The 26333-nt window shown below is 45.4% G+C and overlaps 1 protein-coding gene across 1 annotated transcript in view; it reads left to right on the forward strand.

Moving 5' to 3' along the window:
• Positions 1 to 25418, forward strand: part of ETV7 (ETS variant transcription factor 7) — a 42387-nt gene extending 16969 nt beyond the window's left edge. The window contains 6 exon segments of the mRNA XM_036870152.1: positions 18120 to 18245; positions 18467 to 18563; positions 19681 to 19886; positions 22000 to 22142; positions 25088 to 25188; positions 25301 to 25418. Of these exon segments, the coding sequence (XP_036726047.1) occupies positions 18120 to 18245; positions 18467 to 18563; positions 19681 to 19886; positions 22000 to 22142; positions 25088 to 25188; positions 25301 to 25418 (791 nt within the window).
• The last annotated feature ends 915 nt before the right edge of the window (positions 25419 to 26333 follow it).

Here is a 26333-nt window from a genome sequence, read left to right on the forward strand (position 1 = left end):
CTAATCTATTTTGAGTTTATTTTTGTGTATGGTGTTAGGGAGTGTTCTAATTTCATTCTTTTACATGTAGCTGTCCAGTTTTCCCAGCAACTTATTGAAGAGACTGTCTTTTCTCCACTGTATATCCTTGCCTCCTTTGTCATAGATTAGTTGACCATAGGTGCGTGGGTTTATCTCTGGACTTTCTATCCTGTTCCATTGATCTATATTTCTGTTTTTGTGCCAGTACCATATTGTCTTGATTACTGTAGTTTTATAGTATAGCCTGAAGTCAGGGAGTCTGATTCCTCCAGCTCCGTTTTTTTCCCTCAAGACTGCTTTGGCTATTCGGGGTCTTTTGTGTCTCCATACAAATTTTAAGATTTTTTGTTCTAGTTCTGTAAAAAATGCCACTGGTGGGCTTTCCTGGTGGTGCAGTGGTTAAGAATCTGCTGGCCAATGCAGGGGACATGGGTTCGAGCCCTGCTCTGGGAAGATCCCACATGCCGCGGAGCAACTAAGCCTGTGCACCACAACTACTGAGCTTGTGTTCTAGAGCCCACGAGCCACAACTACTGAGCCCATGCGCCACATCTACTGAAGCCCATGCGCTCTAGAGCCTGTGCTCAGCAACAAGAGAAGCCCACACACTGCAATGAAGAGTAGTCCCTGCTCGCTGCAACTAGAGAAAGACTGCGTGCAGCAACGAAGACCCAACACAGCCAAAAGTAATAAATAAAAATAAATTTATAAAAAAATACTATACTAATATCAATAAAAATAATATGTTAAAAAAATGCCACTGGTAATTTGATAGGGATTGCATTGAATCTGTAGATTGCTTTGGGTAGTATAGTCATTTTCACAATATTGATTCTTCCAATCCAAGAACATGTTATATCTCTCCATCTGTTTTTGTCATCTTTGATTTCTTTCATCAGTGTCTTATAGTTTTCTGAGTACAGGTCTTTTACCTCCCTAGGTAGGTTTATTCCTAGGTATTTTATTCTTTTTGCTGCAATGGTGAATGGGATTGTTTCCTTAATTTCTCTTTCTGATCTTTCATTGTTAGTATATGGGAATGCAAGAGATTTCTGTGCATTAATTTTGTATCCTGCAACTTTACCAAATTCATTGATTAGCTCTAGAAGTCTTCTGTTGGCATCTTTAGGATTCTCTATGTATAGTGTCATGTCATCTGCAAACAGTGACAGTTTTACTTCTTCTTTTCCAATTTGTATTCCTTTTATTTCTTTTTCTTCTCTGATTGCCATGGCTAGGACTTCCAAAACCATGTTGAATAACAGTGGCAAAAGTGGACATCCTTGTCTTGTTCCTGATCTTAGAGGAAATGCTTTCAGTTTTTCACCATTGAGAATGATATTTGCTGTGGGTTTGTCACATATAGTCTTTATTATGTTGAGGTAGGTTCCTTCTATGCCCACTTTCTGGTGAGTTTTTATCATAAATGGGTGTTGAATTTTGTCAGAAGCTTTTTCTGCATCTATTGAGATGATCATATGGTTTTTCTTCTTCAATTTGTTGACATGGAGTATCACATTGATTGATTTGCATATATTGTAGAATCCTTGCACCCCTGGGATAAATCCCACTTGATCATGGTGTATGATCCTTTTAATGTGTTGTTGGATTCTATTTGCTAGTATTTTGTTGAGTATTTTTGCATCTATATTCATCAGTGATATTGGTCTGTAATTTTCTTTTTTTGTAGTATCTTTGTCTGGTTTTGGTATCAGGGTGATGGTGGCCTCATAGAATGAGTTTGGGAGTGTTCCTTCCTCTGCAGTTTTTTGGAAGAGTTTGAGAAGGATGGGTGTTAGCTCTTCTCTAAATGTTTGATAGACTTCACCTGTGAAGCCGTCTGGTCCTGGACTTTTGTTTGTTGGAAGATTGTTAATCACAGTTTCAATTTCATTACTTGTGATTGGTCTGTTCATATTTTCTATTTCTTCCTGGTTCAGTCTTGGAAGGTTATACCTTTCTTACAATTTGTCCATTTCTACCAGGTTGTCCATTTTACTGCCATAGAGTTGCTACTAGTAGTCTCTTATGATGCTTTGTATTTCTGCGGTGACTGTTGTAACCTCTCCTTTTTCATTTCTAATTTTATTGATTTGAGTCCTCTCCCTCTTTTTTTTGATGAGTCTGGCTAAAGGTTTATCAATTTTGTTTATCTTCTCAAAGAACCAGCTTTCAGTTGTATTGATCTTTGCTATTGTTTTCTTTGTTTCTATTTCATTTATTTCTGCTCTGATCTTTATGATTTCTTTCCTTCTGCTAACTTTGGGTTTTGTTTGTTCTTCTTTCTCTAGTTCCTTTAGGTGTAAGGTTAGATTGTTTATTTGAGATTTTTCTTGTTTCTTGAGGTAGGCTTGTATTGCTATAAATTTCCCTCTTAGAACTGCTTTTGCTGCATCCCACAGGTTTTGGATCATTGTGTTTTCATTGTCATTTGTCTCTAGGTATTTATTGATTTCCTCTTTGATTTCTTCAGTGATCTCTTGGTTATTTAGTAACATATAGTTTAGCCTCCATGTGTTTGTGTTTTTAACGTTTTTTTTCCCTGTAATTGATTTCTAATCTCATAGCGTTGTGGTCAGAAAAGATGCTTGATATGATTTCAATCTTCTTAAATTTACTGAGGCTTGATTTGTAACCCAAGATGTGATCTATCCTGGAGAATGTTCCGTGCACACTTGAGAAGAAAGTGTAATCTGCTATTTTTGTATGGAATGTCCTATAAATCAATTAAATCAATTAAATGTATCTCGTCTATTGTGTCATTTAAAGCTTGTGTTTCCTTATTAATTTTCTGTCTGGATGATCTGTCCATTGGTGTAAGTGAGGTGTTAAAGTCCCCCACTATTATTGTGTTACTGTCGATTTCCTCTTTTATAGCTGTTAGCAGTTGCCTTATGTACTGAGGTGGCTCCTATGTTGGGTGCATATATAGTTATAATTGTTATATCTTCTTCTTGGATTGATCCCTTGATCATTATGTAGTGTCCTTCCTTGTCTCTTGTAACATTCTTTATTTTAAAGTCTATTTTATCTGATATGAGTATTGCTACTCCAGCTTTCTTCTGATTTCCATTTGCATGGAATATCTTTTTCCATCCCCTCACTTTCAGTCTGTATGTGTCCCTAGGTCTGAAGTGGGTCTCTTGTAGACAGCATATACATGGGTCTTGTTTTTGTATCCATTCAGCAAGCCTGTGTCTTTTGGTTGGAGCATTTAATCCATTCACATTTAAGGTAATTATTGATATGTGTGTTCCTATTACCATTTTCTTAATTGTTATGGGTTTGTTTTTGTAGGTCCTTTTCTTCTCTTGTGTTTCCCACTTACAGAAGTTCCTTTAGCATTTGTTGTAGAGCTGGTTTGGTGATGCTGAATTCTCTTAGCTTTTGCTTGTCTGTAAAGCTTTTGATTTCTCTGTAGAATCTGAATGAGATCCTTGCTGGGTAGAGTAATCTTGGTTGTAGGTTCTTCCCTTTCATCACTTTAAATATATCATGCCACTCCCTTCTGGCTTGCAGAGTTTCTGCTGAGAAATCAGCTATTAACGTTATGGGAGTTCCCTTGTATGTTATTTGTCGATTTTCCCTTGTTGCTTTCACTAATTTTTCTTTGTCTTTAATTTTTGTCAATTTGATTACTATGTGTCTCGGCGTGTTTCTCCTTGGGTTTATGCTGCCTGGGACTCTCTGCGCTTCCTGGACTTGGGTGGCTATATCCTTTCCCATGTTAGGGAATTTTTCGACTATAATCTCTTCAAATATTTTCTTGGGTCCTTTCTCTCTCTCTTCTCCTTCTGGGACCCCTATAATGTGAATGTTGGTGCGTTTAATGTTGTCCCAGAGGTCTCTTAGGCTGTCTTTCATTTCTTTTCATTCGTTTTTCTTTCTGTTCCGTGGCAGTGAATTCCACCATTCTGTCTTCCAGGTCACTTATCCGTTCTTCTGCCTCAGTTATTCTGCTATTGATTCCTTCTAGTGTATTTTTCATTTCAGTTATTGTATTGTTCATCTCTGTTTGTTTGTTCTTTAATTCTTCTAGGTGTTTGTTCTTTAATTCTTCTAGGACTTTGTTAAACATTTCTTGCATCTTGTCGATCTTTGCCTCCATTCTTTTTCCAAGGTCCTGGATCATCTTCACTATTGTTATTCTGAATTCTTTTTCTGTAAGGTTGCCTAGCTCCACTTTATTTAGTTATTTTTCTGGGGTTTTATCTTGTTCCTTCATCTGGTACAAAGTCCTCTGCCTTTTCATTTTGTCTATCTTTCTGTGAATGTGGTTTTCCTTCCCCAGGCTGCAGAACTGTAGTTCTTCTTGTTTCTGCTGTCTGCCCTCTGGTGGATGAGGCGATCTCCTTCTCCTTTCAACTCACGGGTTTCCTGCCTTATCCCAGACCAGAAGAGCTCTTGGCCTGGTGTGTGGCTCCACAGAGGTGCTGTTGGGCTGGACCAGGGTCCTGAGGCCATGCCACAGGGTGGTCCCAGGCTGTTGGGCAGTTTTCTCTTGTCCGCATCTCTAGCCAGCTGCCTGCCATTGGCCAATCCAGGATTCTGTGAAGGCACTGGGCCCGTGTGCAGGATGCACTTGAGGAGGCCCACCTGTGGGAGGAGGGTCGTGGCCGCCCCGCCCTCCGAGGGGCCGAGGCCCCTGGCGGAAAGCTCTCAGCCAGTCTGAACAAAGGACGTTGTGTCCTCATTCTTTGCAAACCCTCAGAGTTACCTCAATAACATTTTTTTAAATGGACTTCCCACTTGGCATATTTATGAGATAAAGAATTTCCCCCATTAAAATTCAGGAACAACATGTTATTAGAAAGCAAATGATCTATTAGTTGGAGGACTTTAAAATTCTAACCAGAAAACACTTACTCTTCACCCTCTTGGGCATCTTTATTTATCCCTCTGATTTCTCCAGAACCTTTCCTTCAAGGAGAAATCTCTGGGCTCTGCAGGGACTGTGAGTGGTGACAGTCAGGTAATTCTGAGACTGAAAAGCTCGAGGAAAAGAGACAAGGTCTGTAAACATCTGGATAGTTGGGGTAAAGGAGGCTTCTCCATGGAGAGGTGTAAACACAAGTATAAAGGCCTGGGTGTGGGGCTGGCATGAAAAGTGGTCTGATGGCACGTGGATCAGAGGCCTCGACTGGGGAGATGCCCTGAGTGGGGCTTCTGCCCAAGGTGGAGGGCAGTGGCTATGGTTTGGGCCGGGGAGGAGGGGAATGAGTGGGTCACTAGCTGTTGTTCTGACTGATCCTGGGAAGGCGCGCGTCATTTCCTGGCTGATGAGCCGGGGGAGGGACTGGGTCTGTGTGGCCTGGTCAGGAAAGGGGGGATCCTGAGCCTCAGCAGAGCCTTTGCGGGGAAGGGTGTTTAAGGGAAGCAGTTTCCCAGACACAGAGGGTAAGGGGATTTCTGGACTTTCAGGTCACCTTCAACATTGTCGAAAGGCAATGGGCTGTGACAGGAGGGAGCGGACACTCAGACCCTGGGCTGTGACAGGAGGGAGGGAATACGTATGCACCTCAAGGGTCAGAGAGGCAGGCTTGGTGCCACCTGCTGGCCAGCTGGGAAGTGCAGGCCGCAACCTCTCAGTTCCGTGAAGCCCATGCTCCCAGCTGGCAAGCCTGCAGAAACCACTAAATTTGGAAATTCAAACTGAAATGGAGCCACATATCCCATGACTTCTCCAAAAACAGTTATAGAATAGTTAATTGGAAACCATATGCAATCAAAAGACTGTAGACACAAACTTTACAACTTACACCAACATTCACTCAAAATTGTCCATAGACAAATTTAAAATGCAAAACTATAAAAATTGTAGATGAAAGCATAGAAGGAAATCTACATCACCTTGGGCTTGGTGAATTTTAACACAAAACCTCAAAAGCCTATCCACAAAAGAAATACAATTTTGAACATGGACTTTAAAAATTTAAAACTTTAAACTCTCAGAAAACCAAAAGACAAGCCACAAATTGGGAGAAAAAATATTTGCAAAATGCATATCTGATAAAGAATTTGTACAACTATAAAGCAAACACCTTCATTACAGATGGGTAAAGATCTGAAACCTGACCAAAGAAGATATACAGATAATAAATAAGTGGACAAAAATATGATCAATGTCGTATATCATTAGGGAATTACAAATTAAAACAACAAGACAGGGACTTCCCTGGTGGCGCAGTGGTTAAGAACCCACCTGCCAATGCAGGGGACATGGGTTTGTGCCCTGGTCCAGGAAGATCCCACATGCTGCGGAACAACTAAGCTCGTGAGCCACAACTACTGAGCCTGCGCTCTAGAGCCCGCGAGCCACAACTACTGAGCCCGTGTGCCACAACTACTGAAGCCCGTGTGCCTAGAGCCCGTGCTCTTCAACAAGAGAAGCTACTGCAATGAGAAGCCCACGAACCGCAACGAAGAGTAGTCCCTGCTCGCCGCAACTAGAGAGAAAGCCCGCGCAGCAACAAAGACCCAACACAGCCAAAAATAAAAAAATAAATAAATTAAAAATAAATAAATAAATAAAACAACAAGACAGCACCACACACCTATTAGAGCTGCTAACCTCCTCCCAAAATGACAATACCGATTACTGGAGGATGGGGAACAACAGCAACTCTTCCTCATTGCTGATGGAACACATAGACGGCCTCTTGAGATACAGGCTGGCAGTATTTTCCAAAGCCAAACAGGTCTCACACCTTGAGATCCATCCATCATGCCTCCAGTATTCACACAACTGCTTTGGAAAACTGTATCCAAACAAAAACAAGGATGCTATTACGCACAGAACCTCTACTCATAATGTCTAAACCTTACAGGAATTAGGATGTCTTCAGTAGATGATGCATAAGCAAACTGGGGTACATCCATGTGAAAGGGAGCAGAATATGACACCCTGAAATGTGGAATTTCAAGAGAACCTAAAGAGCTACAACAATTTTTAGAAAGAAAATCAACACAGCACACAGCAACATTAAATAAAACACTGTGATACTGGCATGAAGATATACATACAGATGAATGCAACTGAATGGAGATCCTAGAAATAAACGCATTCATCTACAATGAACGGATTTCAGACTACAGTCAACAGCATTAAAATGGGGGGAAATGGTGTTTTCAACAAATGGTGCTAGGTGACTGGCTAACCACATGCAGAGGAATGAAATTGGACCCTTACCTCATACCACATACACAAAGCATCTCAAAATACATAAAAGGCTTAAATGTAAAAAGTAAAATTTTACTCAGCCCCTTGAATCCACGGGTTCCACATCAATGGATTCAACCAATGCCAGATCAAAAACTATTAGAAAAAAATGCCAAAAAGTTTCAAAAGGAAAAACTTGAATTTACCACATTCCAGCAACTATTTACATAACATTCACATTGTTTTTACAACATTTATATAGCATTTATATTGCATTAGTTCTTATACACAATCTAGGAATGATTTGAAGTATACAGGAAGATGTACCTAGGTTATTTGCAAATACTATATCATTTTATATAAGAGATTTGAGCGTCCATGGATTTTGGTATCTGTGGGGTGTCCTGGAACCAATCCCTCATGGATACTGAGGGCCGACTGTGTAAAATCTCTAATAAAACATAGGGATAAACCTTCATAACCAGCAACCAAAAGAAAAAAATTATATTTCCTTAAATTAAAAACCTTTGTGCATCAAAAAAATGCAATTTAGAAAGTGACATGACAGCCCACAGAACGGAAGAAAATAATTTCACATTATATTTATATCTGACGAGTCTTTATCCAGTGTGTATCAAGAACTTTCACAACTCATCAACAAAGACAAATAACCCAATTTTAAATGTGGACAAAGGACTTAAATAGACCCTTCCCCAAACAAGACATGCAGATGGTCAACAAGCAGCTGAAAAGATATGATGGAAATGCAACTTAAAACCACAATGCAATAATAATGCCTTCACACATGCTAAAATGGGTATAATCAAGAAAATTAAAAATAACAAATGTTGGCAACAATGCAGAGACACTGGAACTTTTAAACCTTATTGTGGAAATGGAAAATGGTGCAACCTCTGTTTACTCTATGAATATACAATTATCTATGGTTCAACAACTCCACCCCTAGATATAGAACCCAAAGAATTGAAAACAGGTGTACACATCTATTGACAGCAGTACTGTTCACGATAGCCAAAAGGTAGAAACAATGCTAATGTCCACCAATGGGTAAATGGATAAGTGACATGGAGGCTGATCCATATTATTCTGCCTTAAAAGGAATCAAGTGAAATGATGTAGCCTCTGTTGAAAACAGTATGGCAGTTCCTCAAAAACTTTCAACACAGGATTAACATATGATCCGTCAATTCCACATCAGGGTGTACCCAAAAGATTGAAAGCAGGGACTGGAACAGATACGGGTACACTCACCTTCATAGCAATATTAATCACAATAGCAAAAGGTGGAAGCGAACCAAGTGTCAATGGATGAGTGGATAAACTAAATGTGGTATACACAAAAAGCATTGAAAATTGAGCCTTACAAACTAAGGAAATTCTGACATGTGCTACAACATATATTAACCTTGATCCATTATGATAAGTGAAATAACCCTGTCACAAAAGAACAAAAATGATATGATTCCACTTATATTAGGTATCCAGAGAAGTCAAATTCAAAGGCAGAAAGTAGAATGCAGTTGCTGAGGGGAATTAGTGTTTAATGGCTACAGAGTTTCACTGGTGAAAATGGAAAAGATCTGAACGTGGATGGTGAGGATATTTGTACAACAATATGAGTGTGGTTAGTGCCACAGAACTGTGTACTTAAAATGGTTTAAATGGTAAATGTTATGTACATTTAATCACAATAAAAAATGAATGAAGTACTGATACATATTACAATACAGAAAAGGTCACCCAGATCTTACTCATTCTGTGCACTTTCAATCCAGCAAGGTTGTGATAATGAGGGAAAGTATCACTCATGGTTTTAGAAGAACAAAACAGGATCAGAAAGAAAACAGACATTTCCCTAGAGTTGGGGCAGCTGGTGAAAGTTCAAGTGGGCCTGTGGATTGGATCATAATGTGGAAACCATAATATTTTCCTCACGTGGAGGTTTCATGCTGGTTCCCCGGAAGAGTGTCCCTATTTTGGGACATTGAAGTGTTTTGTGTACAGTGGCAAATGTGAGTACTTTGTACTGCTATTTTAAATTTTCTATACGTTTGAAATTACTGGTAAATAAATTACTTTTCAAAACAATCATGTCAATAAAAGGACAGAAATGTAGAGAAGACAACAACCTTTGCTGTAGAGGCCAAGCCCTACCCAGATCCTGCTCACCCAAAATGATGATGCAATTCACCCATGTAGGACTTCACATGTTTTTAAGGGACACTGTGGGAAGATTATATTAGTAGCCACTATGTCTTGGGTGTTGTGGATGACCTGGATGTGGTAGAAACAGTGGGATTTCTAATTCCAGTTTTCTGTATTAAATCACCAACAAACTGTTAGAACCAATAAATGAATTCAGTAAAGCTGCAGGATACAAAATCAATACATAAAAATCAGTTGTGTTTTTCTACACTAATAATGAACCATCAGAGAGAGAAATCAGGAAAACAATCCCATTTACAATAACATCAAAAGAATCAACTACCTAGGAATAAATTTAACCCAAGACATGAAAGAGCTGCAGACTGAAAACCTTAAGACATTCGATGAAGAAACTGAAGGCGCAAATAAATGGAAAGATATCCTGTGCTCATGAATGGAAAGAATTAGTAGTGCTAAAATGTCCATTCTACCCAAAACAGTGTGCACATTCAATGCAATTCCTATCAAAATTCCAATGGAATTTTTCACAGAGGCTGAACAAACAATCCTGACATTTGTATGGAACCACAAAGGACCCCAAACAGCCAAGGGGATCCTGAGAAAGGAGAACAGCAGCTGGAGGAAACTCACTCACTGACTTGAAACCATATTACAAAGCTACAGTAACCAAACAGTGTAGAAATGGCACAAAAAGAAGCACATGGGCCAGAGGAATACAACAGAGAGCCCAGGAAAAAACCACACATATGAGGTCAGTTAATTTATGACAAAGCTGCCAGGGATATACATCAGGGAAAGGACTGTCCCCTCAATAAATTGTGTGCATTATAGACAGAAGGAGAGAATTACTGTGTTGGTGTCTTGGGGACATTTGGAGGGGTTTCTGACAGTGGGGATGCAATCTGTCCATCTTTTCCCTCCTTGGCAGAAATCTCCATGACATGAGCCTCTCTAAGAATCCTCCCCGAATTGGGGCCTGAAGAAATCAGAGCTGAGATTCCAATTGTCTTCACAGACAATATCGCAAGTATAAGTACTACTTCAACAAGATAATTTAAAATGCTATTATTGGGAATTCCCTGGCAGTCCAGTAGTTAGGACTCCACGCTTTCACTGCTGAGGGCACGGGTTCAATCCCTGGTCAGAGAACTAAGATCCCACAAGCTGCGTGGCATGGCCACACACACACACACACACACAAAATGTTATTATTGTCCTTTATTCCAAATGTGTAAGAGGGGAAATGTCAGCAGGAGCCTAGTGTTTAGAGCTGTCTGATTTGATTGGACCTGTTCATTCATCCCCGACTGGCTTCAAACCCATTTGAGTTACTGGCGATGACCAAGCCGAATCCAGAGACTCGCCAGCGGGAAGGACACTGATGGAAACTTTCCTATTACCTGTCCTGTTGGTTTCTTTGCACCTTCTGGTCACTAGGTTGTGTCACTCCCTATGGTGCTGGGGTATCAAGTTTTTAATACGATTATCACCAATTATGAGACTAGAAAGAACAGAAATCAGGCTATCCCATGAAATCTCTCTGAAACCGGAGGACAGAGTCACTTTCTTTATTTTCCTGGTTTAACAGGTCAGTTAGTTGCTGCTCATTACTAACTTGCCCTCTTTTACCATCATGCCAGGCAGTCAGCTGAGATTTACTCATATTTATATTTACGCTAGTTCTCCCTCAAAGAGCCTTCTGGATCAAACATGTGCACGATATCACCTCAGTCTGGAAATACTGGAAAGGCAGAATAAATCCAGTTTGATGTGACTTATGTAAATCATTTCTTACAGGGAATTCTCTTGGTGGGAAAGGTCAATGTTTTCCACCAAGTAAAAATAAATATAATACTGATCTGATCTCATCTGATCTCAAAATCGTGTTTTCTATATGCACACATACAAACACACACACACATGCACATGGGCAGACACACACCCTCTGCTAAAGTTACCAATAGCTTTTAAGGTCAGTGAAATCCATGATTACGAGCTTACGCTGTGGAATGAGCTGGATCTGGGTTTAAATCCTGCTTCTGGATGTGCGACAGGGCACTTTACCTCCCTGCATGGTTTTCCTCTGCTGGTAAACAACACCCATGACAGAAGGGTTAATGTGAGGATCAGACAGAACAGTGCCCACTAAACTGGTGCTTCTCCAACTCCAAAGTGCACACGAATCATCTGGGAATCGTGTTACGCTGGAGATGCTGATTCCGATTCTCAAGTGGGGCCTGATGTTCTAAGTTCCTAGGTGACCTTACACTGCTGGTCCATGCACCAAACTTTGCGTAGCAAAGCACATACTGAAACCTTACAAAAGGGAAACCAAAATCGCTATCCAGTGGTCCTGCCAGCCAAGTAAGAGAAGAAAGCTAAGAAAGGATTTTTTTGGTGCCCAGTGTGAGCTTGGTATAAACTCAGTTTCTCTAGGTGTGGAGACGATGACACGTTTGGGGCCAGGCTTTACTCTGTCTCCTCATGAGCCTCAGCAATGACTTAATTTCCATTCTTCTGCCCAGGGTCAGTCAGGGGCCACGGGAACCCACAGAGATGGGGAGTCTCATACCTGTAACAGTCCTGGCAAATCTCCCCCACGGCCACCAAGGCCTTCAGGTACTCGCTGGGCTGCTAGGGGTAGATGTAGTGCAGGGAACAGCTGTTCCTGGGGTCTCCATTTCGGGCAGTGGACTCTATAGCTACCTGGAAGAGAAGATAGGCGAATGGGTAGATTTAAAGTGAACGCATCTGTACAAAACAAAGGAGGCAAGACTATACCATGGTGGAAAGACAGTCTTTTCAACAAACGGTGCTGGGGAAACTGGTCAGCTACATGTAAAAAAATGAAATTAGATCATTCTTTAACACCATTCACAAAAATACGCTCAAAATGGATTAAAGACCTAAATGTGAGACTGGACACTATAAAAGCCCTAGAGAAAAACATAGGCAGAACACTCTCTGACATAAATCACAGGAATATCTTTTTCGGTCCATCTCCGAGAATAATGGAAATAAAAACAAAAATAAACAAATGGGACCTAATTAAACGCAAAAGCTTTTGCACAGCAAAGGAAACCATAAACAAAATGAAAAGACAACACACAGATTGGGAGAAAATATTTGTAAATGATGTGACCAATAAGGGATTAGTCTCCAAAATTTACAAACAGCTCATGAGGCTTAATAACATCAAAACAAACAACCCAATCAAAAAGTGGGCAGAAAACCTAAATAGACATTTCTCCAAAGAAGATATATAGATGGCCAAGAGGCACATGAAAAGATGTTCAACATCGCTAGCTTTAGAGAAATGCAAATCAAAACTACAATGAGATATCACCTCACACCAGTCAAAATGGCTATCAGCAAAAATTCCACAAACAATAAATGCTGGAGAGGGTGTGGAGAAAAGGGAACCCTCTTGCACTGTTGGTGGGAATGTAAATTGGTACAGCCACTATGGAGAACAGTATGGAGGTGCCTTAAAAAACTAAAAATAGAGCTACCATCTGACCCTGCAATCCCGCTCCTGGGCATATATCCAGAGAAAAACATGGTCCGAAAGGATACATACACCCCAATGTTCACTGCAGCACTGTTTACAATAGCCAAGACATGGAAGCAACCTAAATGTCCATGCAACAGAGGAATGGTTAACGGAAGATGTAGTACATGCATATAATGGAATATTACTCAGCCATTAAAAAGAATGAAATAATGCCATTTGCAGCAACATGGATGGACCTAGAGATTGTCATACTGAGTGAAGTAAGTCAGACAGAGAAAGAGAAATATCACATGATATCCCTTATATGCGGAATCTAAAAAGAAATGATACAAAGGAACTCATTTACAAAACAGAAACAGACTCATAGACTTAGAGAACGAATTTATGGTTACCAGGGGGGAAGGGTGGGGGGAAGGGATAGTCAGGGAGTTTGGGATCGACATGTACACACTGCTATATTTAAGATGGATAACCAACAAGGACCTAACATATAGCACACGGAACTCTGCTCAATGTTATGTGGCAACCTGGATGGGAGGGGAGTTTGGGGGAGAATGGACACATGTATATGTATGGCTGAGTCGCTTTGCTGTGCATCTGAAATTATCACAACAGTGTTAATTGGCTATACCCCAATATAAAATAAAAAGTTAAAAAAATAAAATAAAATAAAGTGAATGCATCTTGTGGGAATTGCAATCAGCCCTGAGAGAGACACGGCCTGAGGGGGTGGGGGGAAAGCAGCACGTTATGCCGATAAGCGATAAGTAGGGTTAAAGAAGAAATTCATTAGCTTTAAAAACTAGTTACTTATGGGGAGGGAGAGGGGTGAGATGTGACAGGGTGAGAGAGTGTCATGGAGATATATACACTACCAAATGTAAAATAGATAGCTAGTGGGAAGCAGCCGCATAGCACAGGGAGATCAGCTAGGTGCTTTGTGACCACCTAGAGGGGTGGGATAGGGAGGGTGGGAGGGAGGGAGATGCAAGAGGGAAGAGATATGGGAACATATGTATATGTATAACTGATTCACTTTGTTATAAAGCAGAAACTAACACACCATTGTAAAGCAATTATACTTCAATAAAGATGTTTAAAAAATAAAAAAAACAAAAACAACAAAAAACAACAACAACAAAAAAACTAGTTACTAGGGAATTCCCTGGTGGTCCAGTGGTTAGGACTTGGTGTTTTCACCACCGAGGGCCTCGGTTCAATCCCTGGTCGGAGAACTAAGATCCGGCAAGCCACAGGATCTTTTTTTTTTTTTTAATTAATTAATTAATTAATTAAATTTATTTTTGGTTGCACTGGGTCTTCATTCCTGCGCACAGGCTTTCTCTAGTTTCGGTGAGCAGGGGCTACTCTTCATTGCGGTGCATGGGCTTCTCATTGCTGTGGCTTCTCTTGTTGTGAAGCACGGGCTCTAGGTGCACAGGCTTCAGTAGTTGTGGCACACGGGCTCAGGAGCTGTGGCTCGCGGGCTCTAGAGAGCAGGCTCAGTAGTTGTGGTGCACGGGCTTAGTTGCTCCGCGGCATGTGGGATCTTCCCAGGCCAGAGCTCGAACCCATGTCCCCTGCCTTAGCAGGTGGATTCTTAACCACTGTGCCAGCAGGGAAGCCCGGAAGGTTAGTTCTAATGCACTATAGGATGGTCTTTAAAAATGTGACATTTTATTGGAAGTGCATTTTATGTTTTTGTTTTTTGGCCAAGCCATGCAGCATGTGGGATCTTAGTTTCCCGACTAGGGATGGAACCCGTGCCCCCTGTAGTGGAAGCACAGAGTCTTAACCACTGGACCGCCAGGGAAGTCCCTGGAAGTGCATTTAAAATTTTCTGTCTTGATATTTGGAGACTCCAGTGGACTAGCTACTGTTGCCAAGGCAGTATGACTTTGGGCTATTGCAGGGATCCAAAGGGGTTTTTGTTGGTTTTTTAAAAAAATATTAACATGAGAAACATGGAAAAAGTAAATATAGAAGCCAAATTCAGCCTCTTTTCTCTTCAAAATGCATAAAATACAGATCCTCTGGTTATATCTCTGATTAAAAAATACAAAGACTCATGAAGTGACTTTCCCAACTGGCAGAGAGACTTTCTCCCAGTCGGTGGAGCTGGTACCATCAGAGTCCTCTTCTCATTCTTTGTTCTGGATTGAGGCCCCTCTGAAAATGTGGGACATTGATTCTACACAATATTAACTCTTCACCTCCCAACATGTTTACCTCCAAATGGAAAAATCCTTTATGTGAATAAAGGTGGCCTTCGAGGTCCAGAGTGTTCTCTTTGAGGGAACTCGTGAAGAGAAGACAGAGAAACGCATGGTGCAAACCACACAAATACATTCAGTTGGGTTCCAAAAGATTCAAATGCAGATAAGAATAAAGATCCCACCATCAACCCATTTTTTTTCCTCTGTGATTATTCCTTCTAGTCAGTATAATGTGAAAGTGTTTGGTCACGAAGGTGGACTCAAATCATCTGATGATGGGAAGAATCAAAGCCTCTATTTCCTAGAATACTACATAAAACTTCTGTAGAAACAGATAACATCTTTGCTTCCTACTAACTGGAATGTGGTATTTTAAAATCAGAAGTCCAACTGCAGATCAAGAAACCCTGTAGTACAAGGCACTTTTTAATCAAAACCTCCAAAACCAGGGTATCCTTAAGACAAACCAAGGGTTCAAACAAAATGCTACGCTGCTACCAGAGACCTGGAGATAAACAGGAAGTCTTTGAAGTACAATGAAAATACAACTCACAAACGATTTTTAAAGTAACGATTTTTAAAGTAACGATTTTTAAAGAACTATTTGGAAGCTCTAGGAAAGTGCTTGTCTCATGCTGGGAAGCTCGCTGGACCCCATCGGCTCCTGCTCCCAATAAATGATGCTGGGAGTGTGTCTGGAAGAATAAACATGAGACTGAGCCTTCATAGGAACGGTATAGGTTTTATGTCCATGTGCGTCTTCACACGGGAACACGTGAGCAGATCTTTGGTTCCATTCTAGGCAAGCTCCTCTCCTCCACCATTCAAAGCTGCCCAGCCACTCCTACCATGGACAGATACTTCCTTTTACGGAATGCTCAGGGGAAATCACCTGGTTTGGATGCGGTTTGAGTTTGATCCTGTGACACCATCAGAATTTCCCACCAAAGATAAATGAGATTCTGGCCTTTATTAGTATGCTATGAACACAGGTGTCCTGGCTGTATTTGCCAACCCTCCTTCTATTTTTATTCACCTCCCTACCTGTGAGTGCCTTTGACCTACTCTGAGCTCAGACCCCTGATCTATTAGAGTAACTCTGTCAGTCTTTCTTTAAAAATGAACAGGCAATAAAATGAATTTAACCCAGAAGCAGCAGCTCAGCAAGGGAAATGAAAACATCAGAAGACGACCTTTTCGGCCGAGGCCAGAGCTTCAGGGGTCCCTCCAGTCCCCTCCCCCGCCCCCTCCTCCCTGGTACTTTATCTAATAGAGGAAGGAGCACGGAGGGACTTGGCTGAATCAAGGGACCTGCGAGACTATGGATGAGTTTTAAGCCCGAGACGCAATTAAATATTATTGGAACCTACTGTAAGGGGGGCGGGGAGGGGAGGTTAGGAGGCTGAGAGGCTGAGTCCCAACGCAGCGGGTCCAGCCCCGGGACCCAGAACAGACGACCCCCCCCCCCCGCGCCCCCTCGATTCCCAGCAGTCAGGAGGAGGAGCGCTGCGACTCCAGCCCGGACCCTGCGCCTCCCCCTCCCCGAGTCCCGTCAGGACGCGCAAGTCGGCCCCTTGCTCACCCCAGCCGGCCCGAGCAAGCCGGGCGGAGGGCAGGGGCGAGGTGACGGACCGAAGTTCCCCTGGACGAAGATGCTGCGCACAGCTCTTCCTAAAGAGCAGGGGCGGCTCGAAGCGAACCCCAGTGCCTCAAAAGTTGGTCTCGCCGGGAGGCCGGGGGACGCGGCGCCGGGGCCGGGCCAACTTACCTGGCGCGCGGCCCGGAGGGCGGACGGGGCTTAGCCGGCGGGGTCAGTCCAGCCCGCGGCGGCAGTTTAGCCATGGGCGCGGCCGGGCCTCGTGCCGCCCTCCCCTCGGGCCCTGGGCACTCTGCCACGGTGGAGCGAAGAGACGCCGAGCCGGGAGTTCAAGCTCCGCGAGACCCGGGCTCCATTCTGGACGGCGGGGGCGGGGCCGCTTGGCCCTCAGTCACGTGCCCGGCCCTATTTCAGGCGCCCTAGCTTTAGGGCAGGTGCCCAGCCTTCAAATCATGTAAACCGGCTCCTCGTCTCTGAAAGGGCTCCACGTCACTGTTTGCCCCTCCAGCCTGCAACTTCAAAAGTTGTAACTTCCCCGTTGACCTCAGCGCCTAACATAGCTTTTGGCAGAAAGGCTGAGATCAGTGATTGTTCAACAGTCGGATAAGTGAGACCCTTCTCTTGGGGGAGGGGTGTGCGGACAGGAGGAAGAGGCTCAGATGGAAAGGGAAGAAGGAAGTTGGGGGAGAACTCAAGAGAAAGGGCAGGGATGAACACAGCCCGCCCACCCAAATACTGCCACTTTTACACGCTCCACTGTTCTCGACCACCAGCCCCGTTTTCCAGATGCCAACACCCACGCAGGCCTGCGGCTTGCAAACTGCAAGCCCAAGAGTCAAGCCAGGTAGTTCTGCCTGTGGAGAAACAAAGGGCAGTCAGACTGCAGACAGCCTGTGAGGCTGTCTGGCCACTGGGCCACCCGACCAGACTGGAAGTGCCTCGTCGGATGCTGAAGGCTGAACTCTGTCTCCTCTGTGAGGTGAGGGGATTTGAGCCAGAGAGTCACAGGCACCCCGTAGCCAAGCCCTCCTCTCTGGGCACCTCCTTGGGGTTCCGTCAACCCCATCCAGCCCATGCTCTCGAGCAACGAGGACGAGCTGCGCTGGCTGCGCTTGGCTGAGCAGGAGTATTCTCTGCAGCACACCAGGGAGCAGGACTTTGAGATGAACGGCTGAGCCCTTTGCATCCTCACCAAAGACGACTTCCCACTCCGCTCCCTGGGTTCAGATCAGCGTCACTCACTGGTTTCTCTGATGCAAACCCGGGGGAGCAGGGGGTGGGGTGGGGAGCTGTCCTGCTCCCTCCCTCTCCCCTCCCCATTTCCATCCTACGGCCTCTGCCTAGCATCTCCATCAGCACGAATCTTGTGACGGGACATGCCAGCTGTCACCTGGTCAGCAGCCTGCCCTCCCGCCCCACCCGCAGCTGACGTTCTGTATGAGTTGCTCCAGTACATCAAGACCCAGAGGCAAGCCGTAGCACGTGGGCCCTTTTTCGGAAGGGCTTGCAGGCAGAGGGTGCCCACTCAGCCCTTCCCCTGCTGCCTGGAAGGTGAGGAGGCTCTCTTTGGACCTCTGAGACCCTCCCCCAGATTGGCCTCATCAGAGGGCAGAGCTTCTTCCAGGCAGAATGATGAAAGAGGCAGTAGTGTGGGCCAAGCTCCCCATCTCCCCCTGCCCTGCCTCCCCAACTCTCACCCCTGCCCTCTGGGACTGTCCTCTAGCCGAGGGGCCTTGCCTCTCGTCTCCCCCTTTCTCTGCTCTCCTCTCCAGCAGAGGGTTATGTGGCATCCCTCTCTTCTCCTCCTGATCTCTCCATGGAAATTGCTCTCCTCAGGGTCTCCAGGGACCTGCACACAGGGCTGTTCATGTCACTCCCAGTCCTTACTGCTGCAACCTTCCAATTGCTCGGGCCAAAACGCTGGATGTCATTTTTGATTACTTTCTTTCTTTCTCATCCTCATCCCAACTGTCAACAACTCCTGCTGGCTTTACCTTCAAGATCTACCCAGAATCCAACCACTTCACACACCTGTAGTGCTCCCCAGGGTCCAGCCCCTGCCTCCTCTGGAGAACCTCCTCACTGGTCTCCTTGCTTCCACCCTTGATCTCCTATGATCTATTCTCAACAGAGCAGCCAGTGATTCATAAGTCAGGTCACGTCACTTCTCTGCTCAAAATCTTCCAGTGGCTCTCATCTCACTCGTCAAAGCCCCAGTCCATACAACGACCTCCCTGCCCTCAGCTGTCCTCTCCCACTGCTCTCCCTCTTGCTCATGCTTCTCCAGCCACACCAGCCTCCCTGCTCATTGAACAAGCCAGAGACACTCCTGCCTCAGGGCCTTTGCACTTACTGTTCCCTCTGCCTTGCAATCTCTTCTCTACATGCCCACATTAGCTCACTTGTCTACCTCCTCAGGTGTCTGTTCAAACATTATCATGTCTGTGAGGCCTTTCCCAGAATTCCCTATTTGCCTTGTACAGTAGTGCTTTATCCCTTCCCCCCATATTGTATACTACTTCTATGTCCTTTTTTATTTTAATCATCTGTCTTCCTCCCCCTCCCTACCCCACTAGAATGTAAGCTCCATGAGGGCAGAAGCTCTTTTCACTTTAGTGATGTGTCTCCAACATTCTTAGAACAATGCCTGTCTCATTGAAGGTTCTCCATCAATAGTTATTGGGTGGATGAAGAGGGCACCTGGGTTCTGGACCTGGCTCTGTCACCTCTTGGCATTGTGAACAATTTTACAGATGAGGGAGCAGGTTTGAGAAACTAAGTTACTTGTCTGGGAGCTAGGGTTAGCACCTGGGCTGTCTGGCCCTCACCCACACCCTCCAGTGCTTCCCTGACCTTCTAACCAGGGGCTGGGTGTGGGGAGAGCACTAGCAGTGCAGCCCCACGGGCTCCCGGGCATGTCACTGAGGGGGTCTGGGTGGGGGGAGGCTCTGGGCCCAAAGAATCGATGGTGCTCCTCTGCTTGCAGAGGGGATCGGGGCCTCCTGCAGCAGCCACCAGCCCTGGGGCTTGCCAGCTCCTTGAGCCATGTGGATGCCCCTGGCCTGGCCAGCTGGCCCCTCAGCAGGCAGGAGTCCCTCAGTTTATCTCACTGTGTGGAGCTCAGCTGCAGGGCTGAGGGGGTCTCCTCCTTCCCCACGATGCCACAGGCCCCCACTGATGGCAGGATCACTGGTGAGTAGGTGGCTGTGCTCCCCTGGCACACAGGAGGGAGGTGTGCTGAGGCTGAGTCCCAGAGAGGGGTGGGTGACAAGGAGGAGGGTTATTTTGATCTGGGGAATGAGAGGGTCTGTGCTGGGCAGTGGTGTGTGGAGTGACTGTGCTGTGTGCTGGTCACAGTCTGGTCACAGCAGGCAGAAAGTGCTGCCCAGGATCGCCAAGCCCACCCTATGTCCAGGCCAGGGACGATTTACCAGTCATAGTTCAGACAGTCAGACTGGCCTAGAGTATGCCCCCTCCCCCTTTAAAACTTTATTTATTTTTATAATTAATTTTTTTTTAATAATTTTATTTATTTATTTATTTTGGCTGTGTTGGGTCTTTGTTGCTGCTCACGGGCTTTCTCTAGTTGTGGTGAGCAGGGGCTACTCTTTGTTGCAGTGCGCGGGTTTCTCATTGTGGTAGTTTCTCTTGCTGCAGAGCACGGGCTCTAGGTGCACGGGCTTCAGTAGTTGTGGCTTGCAGGCCCTAGAGTGCAGGCTCAGTAGTTGTGGTACACAGGCTCAGCTGCTCTACAGCATGTGGGATCTTCCCGGACCAGGGCTCGAACCTGTGTCCCCTGCATTGGCAGGCAGATTCTTAACCACTGTGCCACCAGGGAAGCCCTTTATAATTAATTTTTAAAAATTAATTTATTTTTGGCTGCTTTGGGTCTTTGTTGCTGCATGCGGGCTTTCTCTAGTTGTGGCGAGTGGGAGCTACTCTTTGTTGCGGTGCGTGGGCTTCTCATTGTGGTGGCTTCTCTTGTTGTGGAGCAAGGGCTCTAGGCATGTGGGCTTCAGTAGTTGTGGCTCGCGGGCTTAGTTGCTCTGTGGCATGTGGGATCTTCCCGGACCAGGGCTCGAACCAGTGTCCCCTGCATTGGCAGGCGGCTTCTTAACCACTGTGCCACCAGGGAAGCCCAAAAACTTTATTTATTTTTAAATAGTTGAGTGTTTACTATGTGCCAGGCATGGTTCTAAGGCTTTTATTTAACCCCACAACAGCCCTCTGAGGTTCCATTATTATCAGCCCCATTTTACAGATAAGGAAAATGAGGCACAGAGAGGTTAAGTGACCTTCCCATGGTCACACAGCAGTAAGTGGCAGAATTGAAGTGTGAATCCAGGCAGTCTGACTCTAGGTCCTGAGCTCTAATCAGGTGATATACTTCTCCACATTCATTGTTAAAGGACTGACTAATAGACAGGTACCAAGATGGACTGATAGATAAGCTGACTGCCTTCCCAAAGTGTGTTTTCTAGTCATGGCGGGGCCACTACATTTATCCTAAGACACCACAGAGGGGGCAGAAGCTTAGCTCCTGGGTTGAAAGTGACTGGGAGTCACTGAAACACAATTATTTAATTTTATTATAATGCTTAACATTCTTTGAGCATTTACTCTGTACCAGGCACTGTGCTAAGGGTCTTTTGGTTGATTATGTTACTTAATCCAACACGAGGAAACTATGGCTCAGAAGAAGTCCGGTAACCTGCCGCCCATACCCGAGCCAGGTGGCCCAGGTGGGACTTAAGAGCTTGCGCCCAGGCTCCCCCTGCCACTTGCCCTTCATGATAGCACATTCGATTTTCCAGAACCTCCTGCTAGGGTGCTGGCTGGATAGGATGGATGTTACAATCCTGATTTAATAGAGATCCAGGAGGTTGAGTGACTGGGCCAGGGGCAGAGAGGGACCTGGAGACAGGGTTCCAGCCACCAGCCACTGGCCAGTGCCCCTGCCACCTGCCCCCGGGTGAAGGGCGTTGGCTTTGGTGTCTGAAGAGCTGGGTTAGGCTCCCCATTCCGCCTGCTCCTTAGGAGCCTGGTGACTGGGATATGTCCATACCTCTCTGAGCCCATTTCCTCATCCCTTCCTGGGGGTAAAGGTCTCCACCTCTTAGAGTCAGGATGATTGAATGAGACGAGTAATGAGGCCCACGTGTGGCTGTTTCTGTTAGTACCGTCGTCTTCACCATCCCGCTGCACGCCTGGGCCCCAGCTTCGAGAGCCCCAGAGCACCTTTCTCATGCTCGTCCTCACAGCTCCATGAAGACACCCCGTCTGCACCCTCTGTGCTCAACTGCAGACTGCCAGCTGCTGTGGGATTACAAGTATCAGCTGCTCTCTGACACCAGGTACGAGTCCTACATCAAGTGGGAAGACAATAATGCCAAGATCTTCTGAGTTGTGGATCCAAATGGGCTTGCCAGATTCTGGGGAAACCACAAGGTGAACCTCAGCCAGTGGGCAGGAGGGTCTCAACACACATGACAGGGCAGGGGTCACAGTGGACCCCTCAGCACTAGGGGACAGGCCTCAACTGATGGGAGCTTCACCAGCAGCCCCAGAAGTGTCGGGATCATTTTTTAAAAATTTTTTTTCTTTTTTTTTTTTAATTTTATTAATTTAGTTTTTATATAGCAGGTTCTTATTAGTTATCTATTTTATACATATTAGTGTATATATGTCAGTCCCAATCTCCCAATTCATCCCCCCACTCCCCACCCTCGCTTTCCCCCCTTGGCGTCCATACGATTGTTCTCTACATCTGTGTCTCAGAAGCCTTGCAAACTGGTTCATCTGTACCATTTTTCTAGGTTCCACATATATGCATTAATATACGATATTTGTTTTTCCCTTTCTGACTTACTTCACTCTGTATGACAGTCTCTAGGTTCATCCACGTTTCTATAAATGACCCAATTTTGTTCCCAATTTATGGCTGAGTAATATTCCATTGTATATAGGTACCACATCTTTTTTATCCATTCTTCTGTCGATGGGCATTTAGGTTGCTTCCATGACCTGGCTATTGTAAATAGTGCTGCAGTGAACATTGGGGTGCATGTGTCTTTTTGAATTATGGTTTTCTCTGGGTATATGCCCAGTAGTGGGATTGCTGGGTCATATGGTAATTCTATTTTTAGTTTTTTAAGGAACCTCCATATATTCTCCATAGTGGCTGTTGTTGGGATCATTTTATTTTGGGAGATCCCGAGGGACAGGCAGTTACTTCTTGAGGATGGGGACTGTCCCTGGAACTCAATAATCTTGCCTTCTAATTGCTTAATTCCACCTTTGCTTAGCATTTGAGGCTTTCAAAGCACGCTTACATGAATTGTGCATCATTTGCTGTTAAGCCAGATGAGGAAGCTGGTACCCTGGAGAAAGCTGGGACAGAAACCCAGGTCTCAGGCCCCGCAGGATCATCAGCTGTCAGGGCTGGAAAGGCCTGGGGATGACCGAGGCCAGCATTCCTAACATGAGGAGTGCCCATACCTAAATGGGTGTCTGCCAGGGGATTTTAGGTGGTTTACTCCAAATTCTAATAATTAAGTATTTATTTTAGTAAGCATTAGGATTACAAAATTTAACTACTTTGTCAATCTCATGATTGACAGTGGTGATATAAAACCAGTGTGCTAGTCTATAAATAAATTCATTTAGGTTAAAAAGAGTCTTTAAAGAAAACAATTAACAATAATGATCAGGCTTCCCTGGTGGCGCAGTGGTTGAGAATCCGCCTGCCAATGCAGGGGACACGGGTTCGAGCCCTGGTCCGGGAAGATCCCACCTGCTGTGGAGCAACTAAGCCCATGTACCACAACTACTGAGCCTGTGCTCTACAGCCCGCAAGCCACAACTACTGAGTCCGCATGCTGCAACTACTGAAGCCCTCGTGCCTAGAGCCCGTGCTCTGCAACAAGAGAAGCCACCACAATGAGAAGCCCCACGCACCACAGCGAAGAGTAGCCCCCGGTCGCCGCCATTAGAGAAAGCCCATGCGCAGCAACAAAGACCCAACACGGTCAAAAATAAATAAATAGGGCTTCCCTGGTGGCGCAGTGGTTGAGAATCTGCCTGCTAATGCAGGGGACACGGGTTCGAGCCCTGGTCTGGGAAGATCCCACATGCCACGGAGCGGCTGGGCCCGTGAGCCACAACTACTGAGCCTGCGCGTCTGGAGCCTGTGCCCCGCAACGGGAGGGGCCGCGATAGTGAAAGGCCCGCGCACCGCGATGAAGAGCGGTCCCCGCACCGCGACGAAGAGTGGCCCCCACTTGCCGCAACTAGAGAAAGCCCTCGCACGAACCGAAGACCCAGCACAGCCAAAAATAAATAAATAAATGAAAATAAAAGTAGCTATAAAATTAAAAAAAAAATAAATAAATAAATAAATAAGTTAAATAAATTAAAACAAAGAACCAATAATGATCATCTGCAATATATAGTATCTCCTAAAATGGCACAGCATTTGATTGCCAAGCACTGCTCAGAGGGCTTTGCCTGTATTAACTCATTTAATCCTCACAACAACCTCATGGGGTAGATATTTTCAGATGGGGAAACTGAGGCACAGAGAGGCGTATCAGCTTGTCCCAGTGTTTGCAGCCAGTAGGTGGCAGAGCAGAGACCTGAATCCAGACCATGTAGCTCTGGGCCCCACCCTGTTTTGTGGCCTCTGGGTAGTGCTGGTGGCTGGAAGGATGCAAATGACTAAAGTTTGGGTGTGCTTATCTGGAGGGAGGGAAACTGAGGCCCCAAGAGCAGCAATTCCATTTAGTGAGCACAGACCACATGTTAAACCCTGTGCTAAGTGCTCTCATGGATTAGCTAATTTAATGCTCACAACAAATCTGTGAGATTGATGTTTTTATCTTCATTTTATAGCTGGGGCAACAGGTACAAAGAGGTAAAGAAACTTATCCAAGGTCACACAGCTGCCAAATGGTGGAGCTGGGGCTTAAATTGACACCAAAGCCCAGCCTCTTTGTCCCTACTCTGCACAGTCCACCCCCCAGAGAGAGGAAAAACTGACTTGGTCAAAGTCACACAGCTAGGTGGCAAGGCCCTCATGCTACCCCACCATGCTGTCTCTCCTACTAACTATATATTTATTTGTTACTACTCGTGACATTTGCCATTTAAAAGCAACATGCAATTCACTCCTGCCCCATGGGTCTCAGTCAAGTAGGTGACAGAACCATCCCATTGTTTCTCCCCCTGGCCTTCCCCTGCCTTTCTCCTTCCCAACGCATGAGAACTTTCATATTCCCTAACAGACCCCTGGGCTGAGGGGCTTAAGAAACCGTCCAGTCCAACCTGCTCCCTCCCAGGCCCGGAAGGAGCAGGGTGGGGATTGGGGGGTGATGTGGGGCTGCTTTTCCTTCCAGAAGCGGGTGAACGTGACCTATGAGAAGATGTCGCATGCCTTGTGCCCCTACCATAATCTGAACATCATTAAGAAGGAACCCGGGCAGAAACTCCTGTTCAGGTGAGTGGCCTAGGGGCCAAGATGCCAGGGGGAGTGGAACTGGGGTGGGGTGGCCTGGAAGCCCTCTGCAGCTGGAGCAGGGGCTGATTTGCAGCTGGGGCCTGAATTCCAGATTTCTGAAGACACCCAGGAAGATCAATCAGGACAAAGGCAGCAGCAGAGAGCTTCTGCAGAGCCAGGAGCAGGACAGGGTGGACTTCAAGGAGGAGATGCTGGAAGTCTCTCTGTGAAGGACACGTGGACTCCAGACACCGGGCACCAATGGGGCAGAGATTGAGTCTCCCACGAAGGCAGCTAGCTGTTCAGGGCCTCCTCCCTCCTCCCAGGGCAGTAGGGAACCCCAGCTGGGTTTTGCACTCTCAGATCAGAGCTGGTGTCTCAGACCTCAAAGCTGCCTGGGGACCTGGAACAGCTGAGCACCGGCAGGCCTCACCTCCAGGACACTGTGGGGGCATTCTTTGGGTAGGGCAGCCCTGGTTGCTAAGTGGGAGCACAGGCAGTGAACTTTCTCCCTACCCTGCCCCTTAGTACCTGCCCAGCGTAGGAGAGGAAGCCAGTCGCTGAGAGAACATCCAGCCCAATTCCTTCAATTTATGGAAGAAGGAAGCAGAAGTCCCTCACTGAGCCTCAGTTTTCCTCATCTGCAAAATGGGCATGCTCATGAAAACCACCCTCAGGGGGCTGGTGCATGAAATGGAAAAAAGAATTACTGCTTTGTCAACCTTAGTAATGATAACAAAGATGATGCCTGACAGTTAAGTGCTTACCATGTGCCAGGCCTTGTGCCAAGGGTTCTACCTATATTTTATCTCATTCAATTCACATACCAACCACCGGAGGTTTAAAGATGGGGAAATGGAGGCAGAGGCTTGCAGAGCTGGGATGCTTCCCTCGAACCCAGTGCTGTGACCTGTTTTCTTTTAGTGCCTCTGAATGTACTGGGCACTTCTCAAGCAGAGGCCATAGCCCTACCTCTCTGCCCTCAGCATCTTCATAAACAGTTTATTTCACCTGGCCCAACTCCCTTGTCCTCAGTTTTCAGTCCTTGGTGACTCTGATCATGACCCAGTAAAGATCGCCCACCCCGCCCACATCCTGGCTTCCTATGCTCCTATACCCGTATCTGCCAATGGACCTTGGGCAAG

This window comes from Balaenoptera musculus, chromosome 11 (genome assembly GCF_009873245.2).
Source record: "Balaenoptera musculus isolate JJ_BM4_2016_0621 chromosome 11, mBalMus1.pri.v3, whole genome shotgun sequence".
NCBI lineage: Eukaryota > Metazoa > Chordata > Mammalia > Artiodactyla > Balaenopteridae > Balaenoptera > Balaenoptera musculus.